Raw genomic sequence first — 17,541 nt, forward strand, 5'->3', positions numbered from 1 at the left:
GATCCTGCTATAGCCCCATTTGGGGTCAGGAATCTGTTCCTTAGAGCGGTCATCCTCCTCCAGCTGCGCAATTAACTGTGCTTTGGTGAACTTTCCAACGCTCAACCCTCTCTTTTTGCACAGGGTTACAATGTCCTTCTTAAGGAGACGGGGACAGACCATCACTCCGCTCCTCCCAAGGTGTTGTGGACTCACAGGCCCGTGTGTTCTCAGCTCCCCACGGTTTCCAGGGAGAACCCCTAGTGTGCCAGCCCTTCTCGAGGTCACCACCTCTTTGCCAGGGTCGAGCCGCAGACTCCTCCACCCCTTGGACTGCTCGCTGCAATCCCCAGGGGAACCCTGTTACTGCACAGTCCTTCTCGCTGGTCACACACTCCCAGGGGTTAACCGCCCCCCGAAACCGCTCCTCTCCGAGCCTTCAGCAGGCCTGGTCCTTGGCAATCCCCCTTCGTGTTACTGCTCCCCAGTCACTTACTGCAGGAAGCGCCATCCACGGGGTGCAGTACATCCCACCGCTGCCACCAGTTGTCACGGAGTCCCTGGGCGATGCTCTGGAACTGCTCCCCATGAAGCCAGTCAGGACTCTGGGGTAGTCGCCTTTCTGTGAGCAGCCTGTCTTCAGGACACACAGCTCACACAGCTTCCACCTTCCTGGGTCTGACCTCGGAGCATTCAGCATCCTCTGCCCCTCCGTGTGCTTCCCCCCAGCGAGTCCGCTCAGACGGGGCTCCTGGGGAAGCCAGAGGGTCCTGCCCCCCAACTCCGCAGTCAGACGTGACTCTCAGCCAGCCAGTAAAACAGAAGGTTTATTAGACGACAGGAACATGGTCTAAAACAGAGCTTGCAGGTGCAGAGAACGGGACCCCTCAGCTGGGTCCATTTTGGGGGGCCGTGAGCCAGACAACCACGTCTGCACTTCACTCCATGTCCCCAGCCAGCCCCAAACTGAAACTCCCTCCAGCCCCTCCTCCTCTGGGCTTTGTTCCTTTCCTGGGCCAGGTGGTCACCTGATTCCTTTGTTCTCCAACCCTTCAGCTCTCACCTTGCAGTGGGGAAGGGCCCAGGCCATCAGTTGCCAGGAAACAGGGTGTCGGCCATTCTCTGTGTCCAGACCCCTGCACACACTGGCCCTCTAGGGCTCTGCAATGATCATACACCCTTACCCCACCCCCTAGATACTTAAGAACTGCATAGGGGAAACTGAGGCACCCCCACACTATTCGGAGGAAACATTAAGAACAGGCCCACTTCGTCACACCCTACCCCTAAGGAGGCTGTTCTGGGACGCCCCCACCCATCCGAGCAGGCTCTCCTTCCGCCCCACACATCCTTCCCAGACCAGAGCAATCCAGCTCGGCCGTCCTGCCCATCAGCTCCCCCTGTGGCCACGGGCTCTGGGGCTCCCAGATGCCCTTCTCCCTGGAGGGGTGGGCAGGTGGCAGAGGCGGAGGGGGCACAAGGATGCTGTACCCCCGTGAGGCAGGGCGGTGGGAGAGAGCTGGGGTGCTGGCATAGCTGGGGTGCGGGGCGGGGCGCAGCTTGATGGCAGGTTCACCCCCTCTGCCGCCGGGCAGGCTTAGGGCCCAGTACCATCCTGGCACCATCTCAGAGCCTCCCTGCGGCCTTGCTCCGTGGCTGCCACTTAACCTAGCAACTGAGAGTTTCCTCCTCCCACCGCACTGGCCATCCCCGGCTTCCTGAGCACGGGGAGGAATGTTCCTTCCTCTTTCCGCTACGCAGAATAATCTCCGATTAACCCTTTCCAGTGTGGGGAGGAGGGGCCAACCCCAGGAGATGGCACAGCACTGGGGTGAGTTAGCTGCAGTTACACTATCTGGGAAGGGCAATTGGCCCTCATGCTTCAGGGCGTCATCCGATCGCCAGCCTGGCACAGATCAGGAAGGAAATCTCCCTACAGGGCAGCACGGGGGGGTTGGTTTTATGCCTTCTGGTGCAACATCCATAACTGGGCACTGTGGGAGGCAGGGTGCCAGACTACACGGAGAATTGCTCGCTTCAGTGTGGCAGGAGACACGACGGTGAATTAGACGGGCCAGTGATTTGATCCCATATTGCAGGTGCCAAGATACGGGACTGAATGGGCCAGTGGGCTGATCCTGTAACAGGAACCAGGATAGGGGACTGGATGGGCCAGTGGGCTGATCCTGTAACAGGAACCAGGATAGGGGACTGGATGGGCCAGTGGGCTGATCCTGTAACAGGAACCAGGATAGGGGACTGGATGGGCCAGTGGGCTGATCCTGTAACAGGAACCAGGATACGGGTCTGGATGGGCCAATGGGCTGACCTAGCTTGGCAAGAGATCTGGGGGGGTTGGGAGGGCCCCATCAGGTCAGACAGCTCGTGGGCCTGTACTGATCTGGAACAGTGCCCCCGAGCCCACCGCACCCTCTGCCAAAGACCTTGCCCTCCCTTTCCCTCTCTCACTCGCCTTCTCCCGCCCTTAGGATCCAGGTGAATGACCTCATCGTGGAGGTGGACGGTACCAGCCTGGTGGGCGTGACCCAGAGCTTCGCGGCCTCGGTGCTGAGGAACACCAAGGGTAGAGTCCGGTAGGGGAACGGCGTGCAGCCTGCTTGCCAGGGGGCCCCAGGGGAGCAGACCACACCGCACAGAGCCCTGCTGGCGGGCGCTCCAGAGGAGGCTGTGCGGGATATGCCACTTCCTGCTGAGTCTTTGATCTTCCCTAATCTGGCCCCCTGGGTGTAAACATGGTGTCTCCACCCACTTCTCTCTTGGGTCTGCTCCCCAGTTGATTGGGAAGGGTATAAAAGGGGGTGATGCGCTAGCCAGGCTCCACCCACTATCCAAAGCCTGGCCCCACAGTTCCAGACAAGCTGGATTTTTCTTTGTCAACAATCAGCAACGCCACCGTTAACATTTTAAATGTCATCGTTACACTTCAGAGTCAACACCTCCCACTGCAATTCATGGGGACCATTTACAGCTCTCCGAGCCATTAGGCCAAGTTGAATCTAAACTGCCCTGCCCTTCTCCCCACCCTCATTAGTGTGTAAACGACACTAACACAGGCGAACTCTGACTCTGCAGAAGGTGACCGGGCTGCTGGGAAGGGCTCATACCAGCCAGCACCGAGTGGTCCCATTCTCCGCCTGTTTCATTTTACTGGAGGCAGGAACGTGGTTGGGTTTGATTGTCACCCGCTACTAGGATCCTCTGCTTGTACCATCCCAAGGGGTCGCGGTGCCAACACCAGGAAGGTGGGCCCGGCCCTGCCAGCACCCTGGGACCACGCTGTCATCAGCGGCATTGTGCCTGCGGGCGAGAGGGGAATCCAGCCAGCGTGGGAATATGAGATTGCCCCAGCTTTGGGCCCAGCTCCTGGGTGCCGGGGCCCAGGGCAGGCGATGGCTGAGATTCTCTGCTGGGCTGCATGGGGCGGGGGGGTGGGATTTCACGCCCCATTCCATTGCCCTCCCAGACTCGGTGCCCCAGGATCTGAGCGTGTCAGTCAGGGATCCCCTCTCTGTGCCTGTGTTTGCCACACACCCTGCTCTGGGTCTGCCTGTCGAAACAGCTCCAGATCTCTCCCATGGCACCCCACTGTGTATCTCCCACAGCCCCATAACATCCACTGTGCACCCCATCACATCCCACCCCGTATCTCCTATAACTTCTAGTGCACCCCATCGTAATCCACTGTTTATCTCCCATAGCCCCATAAACTCCACTGTGCCCCCCATAGCCCCTCACTGGATATCCCCTGGAAACATCCCCAGTGCATCCCAGAACATGGGTAACATCCCAGACCTCCCCCACACCCCTCTCTCCCTCCCATCGCACCCCGTGCCCGCCACTCGGATCCCCTCCCACAACCAGCAAAGGGCCTGCTAGGTGAAAAACCAGTGTCCCCCTCAGGAACGGGGCGAGGGGGGGGCAGGCCATGAGAGCAAAAGAGGAAGCGAGAGATGCTGGAGCCGCTGAGGGGAAGCACTGGCTGGCGATGTTTCCGCCTCGCTGCGGGGCTCTTTGCAGGAGGGCCCCGCTGACCCCTTTATCTTGCCCTGAGCATCTCGGGCTCCGCCCTTCCTGGCTGGAATCAGCACGAGGGGCCGCGGGCCGCCCTAGCTCTGCGCCCGGCACCCGGCTCCGGATGTTTTCTCTCAAATATATATTGTTAAAATAATCGGCCTGAAATAAACCCGCCCACCAACGTGGCACAGCAGCGACGTCAAGCCAGAGCAGCCGAGCCCAGAGTGCAAACCGGGCCCCGCCTAGCCCGTGCCCGTCCCTCCGCGCCCGCGCGTGGGGCTGAGTCCGTCAGGGTCGAGGAGCCCAAACAGCTCCGCTGCTCACGCAGGGGGCAGCGCTGTAGACGGCCCGGGGAGCGCCAAACTGATTGTTTGGGGGGGGGTCTTATTTGGGGGGGGGTCGTGGAGTGGGGCAGCATTTGCACCTCCTCCTAAGCGGGCTGGACACTGCAGTCAGGTGGGCAAGGAGATTCCAGGTTTCAGAGTAACAGCCGTGTTAGTCTGTATTCGCAAAAAGGAGATTCCAGCGGGTCTTGCCCTGGGGCCTGTTCCCATCCCGGCTTTCATGGGCAGTGGGGAGGAAATGAGACCCTGCCGTAGGCTGGGAGTCGAGGGGGGGGGAGTCCTGGCCCCCTGAATCCCGGCTTCCCCCCACCATCCTCTAAAAGCCCTGAGCAGACTCCCCCAAGAGGCGAGTTACTCAGGGCTGCCTGCGGGGGAACCGTCCAACAGGGCGGGGAAAGGGGTCAGCAAAGGCAGCGGCTGGGCGAAGCTCGAGGCCTGGCTCCCTGCTGATCTGCCCCTCGTGCCGGCGTGGAGAGCGGTGCGGAGCGGGTGCGAATCGTCGCCCCACCCACGCGGGAGGAGGACGGGGCCTGCTGGGCTCCAGCAGCAGCAGCTGTGCCTCCGGGGCACGGGGGTTGTCCTAGGCTGACCCGCTGGCCTGGTGTCCGTTCCTGCCGCAGGTTCCTGATCGGGCGGGAGAAGCCGGGCGAGCAAAGCGAGGTCGCTCAGTTAATCCAGCAGACGCTGGAGCAGGAGCGGTGGCAGCGGGAGATGATGGAGCAGAGATACACCCAGTACACGGAAGAGGACGAAGAAGTAAGAGGAGTGCGCGAGCGGCATTTCCCGGTCGCCTCTGGGCAAGGGCTGGAGACCGGAGGATGCGCTGGTGTCCTTGCAATCCCGTCCTCCCCCGCTCCAGTAAAGGCCCCGAGGGAGACTCCCCCCGCCCCTGGGGTCAGAGAGGAATCCAGGCCCCAGTGCTAATTAGCCCCGTACTTAGTTATTCTGCAGTGGCGCCTAATGGCCTCAACCAAAATCAGAGCCTTAACGTGCTAGGCGCTGTCCATACCCAGAGGGAGAGCCAGCCCCTGCCCCATAGGCAAGAGAGACCCACTAGCTAGAACCCGGGTCTCCTGAGTCCCAGCCCCACGGCTCTACCCACTAGTCCACACTGCCACCTCTGCAGGTGCACCAACAAACACACTGATCCCCCAAAGGACCCGAGTCCTAGCTTGGTTGGGGCACCGTCTCGTGAGATGAGAGGGGAATTCAGGCTCCAGGCCCATGCCAATCCAGATGTCCCCATTCACTGCTCCGCCCCGGCCACTGGCCGTATCCTGGAGGTATTGCCCTGTCCACAGACATTCATACTTGTGCTTCCCCCAGACACCGTGCTGCTCCGCAAAAGCCTGTCTCCGGGCTATGGAGGGGCCAGGAGAACTGGCTCACTTAGCCTGTGTACCAGGAGCCCAATGAGACGCCGTCGGCCTGATGCATTGCCCTGCCGCTCAGGTTGTCATTTGCTCCAGTGAAAAGTGGGGGTGAAAGGACGAGTCCGCCTGGAAGCACTTTGCACTGGTGTGAGTGACGCACGAGGTGCCGGGCATTGGAGTATCAGGCCCCTGCTGCCCTCTTCTCAGTGTCCTAATCCCTGGGCATGCTGCCAGGCATCCGGCCGGGAGGTAGCTTCCCACACGCTGCCGAGCTCTGCCACGGAGGGAAGGTGCAATGCGGGGTGCAAGCCCCTCTCTCTTGTGCCTGTCTCTGCCGGGCTGTGCAATGTGGCAGCATCCAGGATTAATGGGCTCTCCTGGCAGGGTTCCTGGTGGGTTTGTGTTGTGTGGGAAAGGAGTGGAAAACGAAGGAATCGCTCCATTCGACTGTCACGACGTCTAATTATAACTAGCTCTTAGCGAGCGCCGGCATCAGTGGTTCTCAGAGCACTTTATGGTGGAGCGCAGCATTGTTATCGCCATGTGATGCACGGGGAAACCGAGGCACGGCACGGGGCAGTGACTTGCCCCCGGTCACCCAGTGGGCCAGTGACAGAGCCAGGCAAACCCAGGCCTCCTGAGTCCCGGTAATAATGACATGTCGAGGTGCAGCTACTCCCTTCTCCTTCCCCACACCCCATGACCGATCCCAACAGACACCACTCCCCACTCTCTCCTGCCAGCCCCTACCCCCCGCTTTGCACACCCGTGGGGATTCCCAAAGCAGCCTAGTGAAATTAGGCACTTGATGCCCATTGAATTCCATTTCAACTGGAGCGGTGTGCCTAAACCACTTAGGCGCCTTGCAGCCCGAATCGATAACGCTGCAGGTGCACAGCTGAGCTAGTGGCTAGTGCATGGGGCTAACCGTCAGGATGTCCTCAGTTCTTGTCCCAGCTCTGCCTCAGTTTCCCCACCTATAAAATGGGTTCAGAATTCCCTGCTTCTCGGGGGGTGTTGTGAGGAAGAGGGGCCCCGCCTAATGCCTTCGGGAGATTTTTGTTGAGTTCTCCAGCAATTACCAGAGCTAGTACAATGGGTCCTGGCCACTCAGCAGTGTGGGAATAGAGGTAATAATGATTTGTATTATGGTTGCGCCTGGATGCTTCACCCGAGATTGGGTCCCCTTTGTGCTCGGTGCTGTACGCACACACAGGACAGGAGATTGTACCTGTCCCCAAGACATCATATTCTGAAGAGGCAGGACAGATCTCTTACCCCCCATGTTACAGATGGTGCAGCAGCGTGCCCTGGGTGTGCAATCCAGGATGTTAGCAGCAGAGCTGGGACCAGACCCCAGGTCCCCTGAGTGCCAGCCAAGTGCAGAAACCACCAGGCCATCCTTTGCCTCTGCAGGTTAAGTGTAGGGTTGGGGGGGCTAGGTTTTAGAGCTCTGCCCTAGGGGGCTCTGGGGAGCAGCAGTGGTGATGAGGGGGTAGCTGCCGGCGCTATGCATGGCTCTGGTCTGGGACGTGCTGGATTGGGGGTGGATCACGGGGAGGGACCTGGCCATAGCTCCCGGTTCTGTGTCCGCAGACGGGTGAATATGCCACGGACGAGGACGAGGAGATGAGCCCCATGTTCCCCAGCAGCGAGATGGCCATCGAGGTCTTCGAACTGGCTGAGAACGAGGACATGCTGTCCCCTGTCGAGATGGACCCCGAGAAGCTGGTGCACAAGTTTAAGGAGGTAAAGACGGGGGAAGGGGAGTTCCCAAAAGACACCCGAAATCGGAGTGGGGGGAGGCAGAAGGGGTGTACGGCACCAGTGTGAGTGTGTGTGTATCAGTGTGTGCTTATTCTTGTGTGCATGTGTGTATGCGGGTACATATGTGTGTGTGTATGAGTGCATGGGTGGGCATCGGTGCAGGCATGTGTCCATGTGTGTGCCTGGGGTCAGAGTGTATGTGAGTGTGTGCCTGTGTGTGTATTCACAAGAGCAAGGATTTCTGTGCATACTTGCATGTGTGTCATGGGATAATGGGTATATGTTCATGCATGTGCGTGTGCACAAGGGCATGGGTGTGCGTGCATGTATGTGTCAATGGGTGGGTGTGCACGTGTGTGTTGCACAAGTGCATGGGTGTGTGCATGTGTCAATGGTAGTGTGTTCGTACGTGTGTGTTGCACAAGTGCATGGTGTGCGTGCATGTATGTGTCAATGGGTGGGTGGGTGTACATGGGTGTGTGTTGCACGAGTGCATGAGTGTGCGTGCATGTGTGTGTACATGGGTGGGTGGGTGTACATGGGGGTGTGTTGCACAAGTGCAAGCATGTATGCATCAACGGGTGGGTGTACATGAGTGTGTTGCACAAGTGCATGGGGGTGTGTGCATGTGTCAGTGGGTGGGTGTGCATGTGTGTGTTGCACAAGTGCATGGTGTGTGTGCATGTATGTGTCAATGGGTGGGTGGGTGTACATGGGTGTGTGTTGCACGAGTGCATGAGTGTGCGTGCATGTGTGTGTCCATGGGTGGGTGTGCATGTGTGTCGCACACGTGCATGGGTGTGCGTGCATGTGTGTGTCAATGGGTGGGTGTGCGTGTGTGGTGCACAAGTGCATGGGTGTGCGTGCATGTCTGTGTTTGAGTGGGGGGGGTGCATGCGTGTGATCATTTGTATGCGTGTGGTTACGTTGCCCTCTAGTGGCTAGAAGCGCTGTCTGTAAGCCCTGTCGAAGGCATCCCAGCCGCACCCCGCCTGCGGGGTCTAAGCACCGGCCCTAGTTCTGCCCAGCGGGTGGTGATCCTTTTTCAGCTCCAGTGCAGAAGGGCTGGGCGCGTCCCGACGGCGACAACCTCCCTTGGCTCGCGGGCTAGTGGGAAGGGCCCAAGGGCTTTGAGGGGTGGCTGGGCAGCTCCTGACACTATCCGGACAGCTCATCCCAGCACGCTGACCGGGCACCACAGCCCAGATCTCCAGGAGAGCTCTGCGCGGAGGGTGCCGAACCTTTTTGTGGACCCTGAGCCCTTGGCAGTCTGGTCTTGCCAGCCTGATTCTCCTCTCCCACCGGTGCCACTCCGCTGGGGTCAGGAGAGTCACGTTACTGCAAAGCCAGTTTAGGCTGGAGGAGAACCGGGGCGTGTCGGGGGGGGGATTCACTGCAGCACCACATCATGTATCCTGGTGAGGGTGTTGCCAGGACTCCGGGGTTCATACCTTGGCTCGAATGGAAAGCTTCAGGGAAATTTACTGCTTGCACGTGGCCGGGGCTGAGGGCGCCAGGGCAGCGGCTGGGGCTGGGACCTCCCTGCACATGGGGAGTAACCGCTCTGTTACTCTCTGTCAGCTCCAGATCAAACACGCCGTAACCGAGGCCGAGATCCAGCAGCTGAAGAGGAAGGTAAGCGCCGAAGAAGGGACCGTGTGTGTGTGTCGGGGGGCGGGGGTCCCCTCTTTGGGCTCCCTGGTCCGGTGAGGCTTCACCCGCAGGATCCCGGCCAGACTGGGCTGCTGGCATCTCCCCACTCTTCTGTTCCCTCCTTTCCCCTACCCGGCATGGCCTCCGCGAGCCCGGCTCTGTCGTGGGGTCTTCTGCTTTCCCACTCGCTCTCAGTTTGCCCCGTTGTTTGCATTGCCCAAGGATGCACAGACGCCGAGAGACACGACCGCACGAGAGACCCCCGACCGCCCACGCTGGCATCACACTCACAATAGTGCACAACGCGCACACAGACAGACCCCAGCAGGCATAGTCACACACTCGTGTGCGCAACTACCCAGGCAGCACACAAAGACACACACGAGGATGCACAACCGCACACAGAGACAAGCACACACACAGATGCACAGCCATGCGCACAGGTACAACAGCGCACAAGCAGACACACACAGAGACAAGCGCGCACCAAGAGACACACACACAGACACACAACCACGCACTCCACCAGACAAAGGTCCACAGCACCAAAGAGACACAAACACACACCCATACTTCTCCCAACACTCCCTGCTGCTGGGGTGCATATGCGCTGCCCCATCTTCTGCCCCTCTCTCCCCAAATGCCCCTCATGTCCTCTCCCCCTACCTGTCATCCCCCAGCACAGTCTCCCTTACCCGTCTTCCCCTCACCCTGTGCCCTGTGGTCTCTGCTCCCAGCTGCAGTCCATTGAGCAGGAGAAGGCTCGCTGGCGAGCCGAGAAGGCCCAGCTGGAGCAGAGCGTGGAGGAAAACAAGGAGAGGATGGAGAAGCTGGAGGGTTATTGGATGGAGGCCCAGAACCTGTGCCAGGCAGTGGATGAGCACCTGAAAGAGACTCAAGCCCAGTACCAGACCCTGGAGCGGAAATATAGCAAGGCCAAGCGGCTCATCAAGGAGTATCAGCAGAAGTAAGGCCATGTTCTCTGTTCCCTGTGGATCTCCCAGATCTCCATCCACTTTGGATCTCACAGGACTAGTAATCCCAAATTGCCATTCCTCATGAATCTCCCAGGGCTAGTAATCCCAGATTCCCATCCCCTATGGATTTCCCAGGACCAGTGATCCCAGATCCCCATCCCTTATGGATCTCCCAGGACTAGTGATCCTAAATTCCCATCTCTTATGGATCTCCTAGGACTAGTGATCCCAGATCCCCATCCCATATGGATATCCCAGGATGAGTGATCCCAGATTTTTACCCCCTATGGATCTCCCAGGATTATTGATCCCAGATTCCCATCTCTTTTGGATCTCCCAGGATTAGTGATTCCAAATTCCCATCCTCTATGGCTCTCCCAGGGATGGGGATCTGTATCCTGCCCAGTTCAGAGAGTCCCTTGGGTTAGGTGCTGGAGCAGCTTTCCCAGCGGCCGGGCTCTGGCCTGACTGCTCCCCCCATCCCCCACAGGGAGATCGAGTTCCTCAAGAAGGAGACGACCCAGAGGCGCGTCCTGGAGGAGTCGGAGCTGGCCCACAAGGAGGAAATCGACAAGCTCCAGGAGAAGGTGGGCACCAAGGACCAGGATCCGGGGTTCCCCTGAGGCAGCGCATCAGGAGATTGCAGAGGAGAGGGCCCTGGCTGTGACTGGACAGCTCCGGACGGGGACTTCCCGTGGACCAGAGCTGGCTTTGGCAGGAGCAGGGGGTGGGGCGAGGAGGGGGCTCCATTTGCCTCGCTCTGCCTTCTCCACGACAGTGTGGGCTTGATTCCCTTTGTCTGGTGGCCCGGTGCGATGGGCACTGGGGCACGCCGGATCCTGCGTTGGATGTCAGGGCATGCCGGATCCTGCGTCGGTGCAGGTCACACCAGATCCCACAGTGGGTCACGCCGGATCCCATGCCGGGTGCTGGATCACACCAGATCCCGCAGTGGGTCATGCCGGATCCCACGCCAGGTGCTGGATCACACCGGATCCCGCAGTGGGTCGTGCCGGATCCCGCACCGGGTGCTGGGTCCCACCAGATCCCACCGTGGGTCACGCCAGATCCCTTGCCGGGTGCTGGGTCACACCGGATCCCACTGTGGGTCACGCCGGATCCTGCGCCGGGTGCTGGATCATACCAGATCCCGTGCTGGGTCACGCTGGATCCTGCATTTGCGCCCAGGCCAAGACTCCAGGGCACTGTTTTGCAGCCGAACATCTGTGTGTGTGTGTGTGTGTGTGTGTGTGGAGGGGTTCCCTGCTGCAGAGGACGGGAGGGGGTCTCCCTCTCCGTGGCCAGGCAGCATGGGCCCGTGGGGCGGGCATCAGAGGCTTGCCCCCCAGCTCCGAAGGCTCCCTGTGCTCGCGATGATTGCGCTGAGAGGCCCCGGCTTGGTACTCTGATGTCTCTCTCTCCCCCCCAGGGAGTGACTGCAGCCCTCCGCTGGGGTGCAGGCCCGGTGCCCCCCATTGGGCAGCGTGGGTGCAGGCAGGCAAGGGCCACCGGGGTAGTTCAGCAAGAGACATAGTGATGAGCGGGGTCGTTTGGCTGCCCTGGCCCTGCCGTGCTCATGCCCGTGGCAAAGCCGCTGCTCCCCCAGACGGGCACCCGTGTCCCTGGCTGCGGCGGTGGTAGCTGCTGGAGGGGGCCGAGGTGGGAGGCAGGTGCCCCTGTGTCGTGCTGGCCGTGCCCTGTATCCCCAGGAGGCAGAGCCGGGTGGGCACGGAAATCGGGCTTCACGCTTGCTCCTACTCTCACCCCTTCCTCGCTGCTCCCCCCGCGCCCTTCCCAACCCCCACAGTGGAAGACATTGCCTGGCGTAGGGCAGATGATGGCTTCCCAATAACACCCACCCCACTCCTCCTCCCCACCCATCCCTTCAGCAGTGACCCCCTGCATCCACCCCCGCAGCAATCCTCCATCTATCCCCCCCATCCGCTGTCCCCTTCCCCCCCGTCACCTCTCAGCATTCCCCGCACAACCCCTCTCAGCGATCCCCCCTCCCTCTCCCCCCAGCCCCCGAAATCCCTGGCCCCAGGACGGCCCCGCTGTTTCTCTGCCTGAGATGTTTATCCCTTTGTCTGTTTTTCAGATCTCCGAACTGGAGGGGAAGCTGCAGACCTTGAAAAATTCAAACCCAACTTAAAACAAACACAAACACGAAGCAATCGTTGGGGAGGAGGGACACTTTCCCCTTAACCCCCCCTGCCCCCGTTTTGCCCCTGCCCCTCCCCCACCCTCCCACCCCTTTTGGCCTTCATAGACGGGAGAGGAAGGCACAAAAGCAAAACCGCTATGAAAGGAATAATAATGATCCCTCCTTCCCCCTGCCTTCCTTTGGGGGGAGAGAGAGAGGGGGGGAGGAGGGCTGGGGCCAGTGCGGGGTAGGGGGGCTCTGGGATTGGCTGGCTGGGTCCCGGCTGGCCTGGAGGGGGCAGTGTGGGGAATGTCTCTGGGACAGGGGACCCCTCATTAATTTCTGTTCCTCATGTGAGTCTCGTGTTAACTTGATGGACGTATTTTGGGGGAGGGGTTTGTTCTGCCTGTGTATCCCCCCCCCAACATCCACACCCCCCACTGAGGAGCCTTTCCAGCCAACCTCCCGGCTCGAGATCGGCACCCGCGCCGTGTCCTCCCGAGGCCTCCGGGGAAGGGCTGTGCGGGCAGCACCCCCCTGTGCAGAGTGGGGCGTTGGAGGGGGCCGGGCAAGCTGGCCCGAAGCTCACACCTTAGTGAAAGGACTCTCTTGTGGAGGCCGGATCTCTTCACTGGCCCATCCTTGGGGCAATCCAAGCGTGTCTGTGTTTGAGATCTCGGCCCAGTGCCAGGCAGGATCTGGGACCCAGGAAGGCAGACATGCTGCTGGCACTGCACAGGAGGCCCTGGGCAGCGCTGGCAGGGACGGGTTGTGCCTGTGGGTGACCCTTCCCCGCCCACTCCGGATAACGTCAGGGACCAGCGCCTTGGCCTCTCCTCTGCGAGTCCGTCCCGGAGGATTTCAGGGAATGACAGCGAGCGTCCGGCTGAGCAAACACCTCCCCAGACAGCGTGGGGCGAGCCGGGGAGGGGGAGATCCTGGAACAGAGACACCCCCCGCCCCCACCCCACCCCGGCGAGCAGCCTGCCGGGGAAAGACTGTGGGCATCTGCCTCTTCCCCCGCGGCTGGATGGATACAGGGACGCACGGGCTGTGGGGTGGGACTTGCTCCTTCCCGGGCACAATGCCGGCGCTCGATGGGAGGAAAACCACGACGGGAAGTGGCCCTGGCCGAGACTCCTCAGCGCTTCGCTCCGCAGAGGCACCAGGGCCTGCGGGCTGGGGCTGGCTTCTAGCTGCATGATGAGCCGGTGGGAGGGGGCCCCTTTGCTCTAGAGGGGAGGGCGGACGTAGGTCTTGGCCACAGCAGAGGTCTGCCCCGAGGTGACTAAATGGGGTCAGACTCGGACTGGCGTCAAGCAGTGCACATGGGAATTGGCAAACGCATGGCACGCACAGGAGCCTGGCACTGGTGCCCTTACACCCGTGCATGGGATGGGGCACTAGTGTGTTCACACTCGTGCGTGGGATGGGGGCCCTGGCGCGCTCACACCCGTGCGTGGGTTGGGGGCCCTGGCGCGTTCACACCCGTGCGTGGGATGGGGGCCCTGGTGAGCTCACACCTGTGCGTGGGCTGGGGGCCCTGGCACGCTCACACCCGTGCGTGGGATGGGGGCCCTGGTGCGCTCACACCCGTGTGTGGGTTGGGGGCCCTGGCGCGCTCACACCCGTGCGTGGGATGGGGGCCCTGGTGAGCTCACACCCGTGCGTGGGTTGGGGGCCCTGGTGAGCTCACACCCGTGCGTGGGTTGGGGGCCCTGGTGAGCTCACACCCGTGCGTGGGTTGGGAGCCCTGGTGAGCTCACACCCGTGCGTGGGTTGGGGGCCCTGGTGAGCTCACACCCGTGCGTGGGATGGGGGCCCTGGTGCGCTCACACCCGTGTGTGGGATGGGGGCCCTGGTGCGCTCACACCCCTGCGCAGGGACCTGGCACCCCTGTAACCACCCCGCTGTCTGACCTAGTTTAGTTACCTCTGTGCAATTGCCTCAAGTCGCCAAGGCCTCAGGCTCAAGCCTCCTCCCTTCCTGTTCATTTGTCTTTCTTTCCATGCCCGCTCCTGCGGTGCCTCTTTTCCCGCCTCTGGCCAAACGGGCGCTTTTGGGGATGGGGGAGTCGGGGTGGAAGCCCCCAGCTCCCGTTTATTTCTAGGGAGAGGAGAGAAGAGGTAGGAACTTCCCCAAAGCCATGTGGAAAGTGAACCCTTCGGGCCCCGCTCTGAGCCGGTGAGTGGCCCCCCGCGTGCCCCGTTTGGAGGGACGATGCTGCCGAGCTGGGCCCTGGCCCCGATCTCGCGCCTGGCGGGGCGTAGCCAGTATAAGCGAGAGGCGTCCTGCGTCGTCAGCCCCCCCTCCCCCCTGGACAGGATTGAACGGGCACCCCCGGTAGACGTGTCTTCAGGCCGACGCGGCCCATCCCTCCCCTCGCGTTAAGGCCGAATGGGTTTTTATTTAAAGCGACAAGAAGAACAAAGGAAAATAAATACATGTTCAAAACCAACCGATCGCTTTTAAAAATTGTAAATAATAAAAAAAAAAAACGCAGTATTTATATGTGGCCGGGACAATTGTTTTCCTTTGTAAACTGGAGATTGCAAGGAGCTGGGGGGGGGAGGTTTATCGACTCCTCACCCCCACACTGTCTAAGAAGGATCAACAGGGTCCAATCAAAGCCCCACCCTGGTTGCCCTTCTGGGTAGAAACCGGCACTCTTGCTGGCCAGCGCCCTTAAAGGCCGGGTCTCCGACAGTGACTGGATGTGGGGGCGTTGGGAGCCAGATCTCTGCCGGCTGGACTGGGCCGGGCTGGAGCTGGAAGGACCAGGGCACGCTGTGGATGGGCAGGCCAATGCAGAATAAGACCCACCCGCCAACCCCTCTCGGGAGTTTGTGCAAAGCAACTGGATGTCTGTGAAATGGACGCATTAAAAACCGGGAAGGCGGCTGTGGGCCCAGAACAGAGGGAAAGCGGGTGGGGGTGGCAGACCGCTGGGAAATTGTCTTAAATTTTTATTTAATCTCCTTACACACGTATCAATGTGTATGTATATAATATATATATATATATGGATGGATGGATTGTTTCTGGTTTTGTATTGCAATGTCCTCTCGTCGGATCGTATCAAATACAGGCCCTCATTGTCCCTTCGGCTCCGTTATTCAAATGGCTGATCTCATCGGGCACGGCCCTGCTGGGAGACCAGGTGCACTGCGGGTGACCGGATGTACCGATTTTATAGGGACAGGCCCGATTTGGGGGTCTTTTTCTTATATAGGCTCCTATTATCCCCCACACCCGTCCCGATTTTTCACATTTGCTGTCTGGTCACCCTAGGTCCACTCACGGTGTGGGTGGGAGCGCCCCCGGGATCAAGGGGGGGGGACTCGGGTCTGCTCTCCAGCACCCCCTGGGGCTGACGGGAGGAGCGGCGTTCCGCCACCCGTGGCTGGTTGTGGGGTCTGAGGTGCGAACCTGGTGGGTTCGTTTGCGGGGGCCGGAGGAGGGAGAATCTACCAGGGCAGCTGTGTTCTGCGTGGCGGCTTGAGCAGGACGAGTGTGGCTGGGGGTCGGATTGGTCAGGGGCTGCTGGTTTGACTCCGAGGTAGAAAACGACTAGGGGGTGTGTGTGTGTTTCTGCTCTATACCTATTGTGCCGGCAACAGATAGACACGCAACACACACCATCCCTACGCAGGATGTAGCCTGGGGAGTAACCTTTGCACTGTCCGACGGCACACATTTCCCCGGCGGCGTAAGGACTGTGTTCTGTGGAGCAGTGCTTCTCAACCGGGGCACGTGTACCCCTGGGGGGACGCAGGGGTCTTCCCGGGGGGCACGTCAACTCAGCCAGTTATTTGCCTAATTTTACAACAGGCTACATAAAAAGCACCGGCGACATCAGTAGAAACTAACATTTCATCCAGACGATGGCCAGTTTATACGGCTCTGTAGGCGATAACGCTGCGATGTAAGGATAAGAGCTATTTGCCAGCCGATTTGTTGTATAATTGTATGGTAAACATGAGAGAGGCTGCAGGTTTTCAGTATCAGCCTGGGGCTGTGACACTGGGTAAGTTTGTGGCTGATTTTGTGAGCCAGGCAGCTTTCAATTGGGGGTATGCAAGACAAAGCCAACTCCAGAAGCGGGGGGCGGTAGTCTGGAAAGGTCGAGAGCCACGGCTAGGGAGTATATTTCCCTCGTATTTTATGGCATATATTTCCATATAAGAACTAGATATGTTCCTGGAGGATCGGTCCATCAACGGCTATTAGCCAGGATGGGAGGGAGGGTGTCCCTAGCCTCTGTTTGCCAGAAGCAGGGAATGAGCGACAGGGGATGGATCACTGGATGATTCCCTGGTCTGTTCACTCCCTCTGGGGCACCTGGCACTGGCCGCTGTCGGAAGACAGGACACTGGGCCGGATGGACCTTCGGCCTGACCCAGTGTGGTTCTTACGTTCATAGTGTCCCAGAGAGTGTACACCGGGGGGTATATAGTCCTGTGATGTCTGGCCTGCATAGTCAAGTTTCAAAGCTGCATTAAGCAGCCCGAGAGTCAGGGTGCTGCAGCAGGGCAGGGGACGGTGTAAAGGTAGCCCAGAGAGGCAGAAGAAACACGTGGCTTTCCTTTGGTTTTTTAGTAGTTTACGTTTACGGGTTGGTTTTTTTTCTCTCTCTCTGCTGCTCCCTGGTTTCATACGTCCGGTTCCAAATGAGGCATGTGGTCGACCGGTCAGTTCGTAACTCGGGTGTTTGTAGAACTGACACATACAGGAGCGGCTCCGAGTTACAGTTGATACTCCCCCATCCGCACAAGTCCCCGGAGCCGTGTCACGAACAGCCCGGGTTAATTGTGCTGCACGGTCTGGGCTGGACGGTATCGGATTAAGGACAGCATGACGAATAGCCTCTTATTTCTCCTCCGTCCCCCAGTGAACCTGAATGGGGATTCAAAGGGCCGCTCCTGAGGGTGGTGTAACAAATCATCCCAGGGGACGGCAGGAAGGGAGAGAAGGCCTGGGCACTCCTCAGCAGGTTTGTGAGTGCCTTTAAGCTTTCGAAAACCCGGTGCGTGGTTCATTCTCCAGCAGTGCAGAAGATCAGAAATCCCAGAGACACCCCCCAAAATGGCCCTTCTCAGAAGCCTCTTAGCTCAGTGCTTCTCGACCTTTTTGATACCAGGGACCAGCTCGCTGCCTTCCTAAACTGAACCAGGGAGATCTCAGGGCGTGGTGCCGGTCCACGGACCGGTCGTTGAGGAACACTGCCTTCAATGATTCCAGCCAGAATCCGTCCCTTAAAATCGGATGCA

General features: G+C 59.7%; 1 protein-coding gene across 1 annotated transcript in view; it reads left to right on the plus strand.

Moving 5' to 3' along the window:
- PPP1R9B (protein phosphatase 1 regulatory subunit 9B) overlaps positions 1 to 15,371 on the plus strand; it is a 49,321-nt gene extending 33,950 nt beyond the window's left edge. Inside the window, exons 4-10 of the mRNA XM_073325565.2 lie at positions 2,469 to 2,573; positions 4,979 to 5,114; positions 7,328 to 7,480; positions 9,080 to 9,133; positions 9,889 to 10,118; positions 10,619 to 10,715; positions 12,227 to 15,371. Of these exons, the coding sequence (XP_073181666.1) occupies positions 2,469 to 2,573; positions 4,979 to 5,114; positions 7,328 to 7,480; positions 9,080 to 9,133; positions 9,889 to 10,118; positions 10,619 to 10,715; positions 12,227 to 12,280 (829 nt within the window). The 3' untranslated portion in view covers positions 12,281 to 15,371. The remainder of the gene's footprint in view (positions 1 to 2,468; positions 2,574 to 4,978; positions 5,115 to 7,327; positions 7,481 to 9,079; positions 9,134 to 9,888; positions 10,119 to 10,618; positions 10,716 to 12,226) is intronic.
- The last annotated feature ends 2,170 nt before the right edge of the window (positions 15,372 to 17,541 follow it).

The sequence above is a fragment of the Lepidochelys kempii genome, chromosome 27 (assembly GCF_965140285.1).
Source record: "Lepidochelys kempii isolate rLepKem1 chromosome 27, rLepKem1.hap1, whole genome shotgun sequence".
NCBI lineage: Eukaryota > Metazoa > Chordata > Testudines > Cheloniidae > Lepidochelys > Lepidochelys kempii.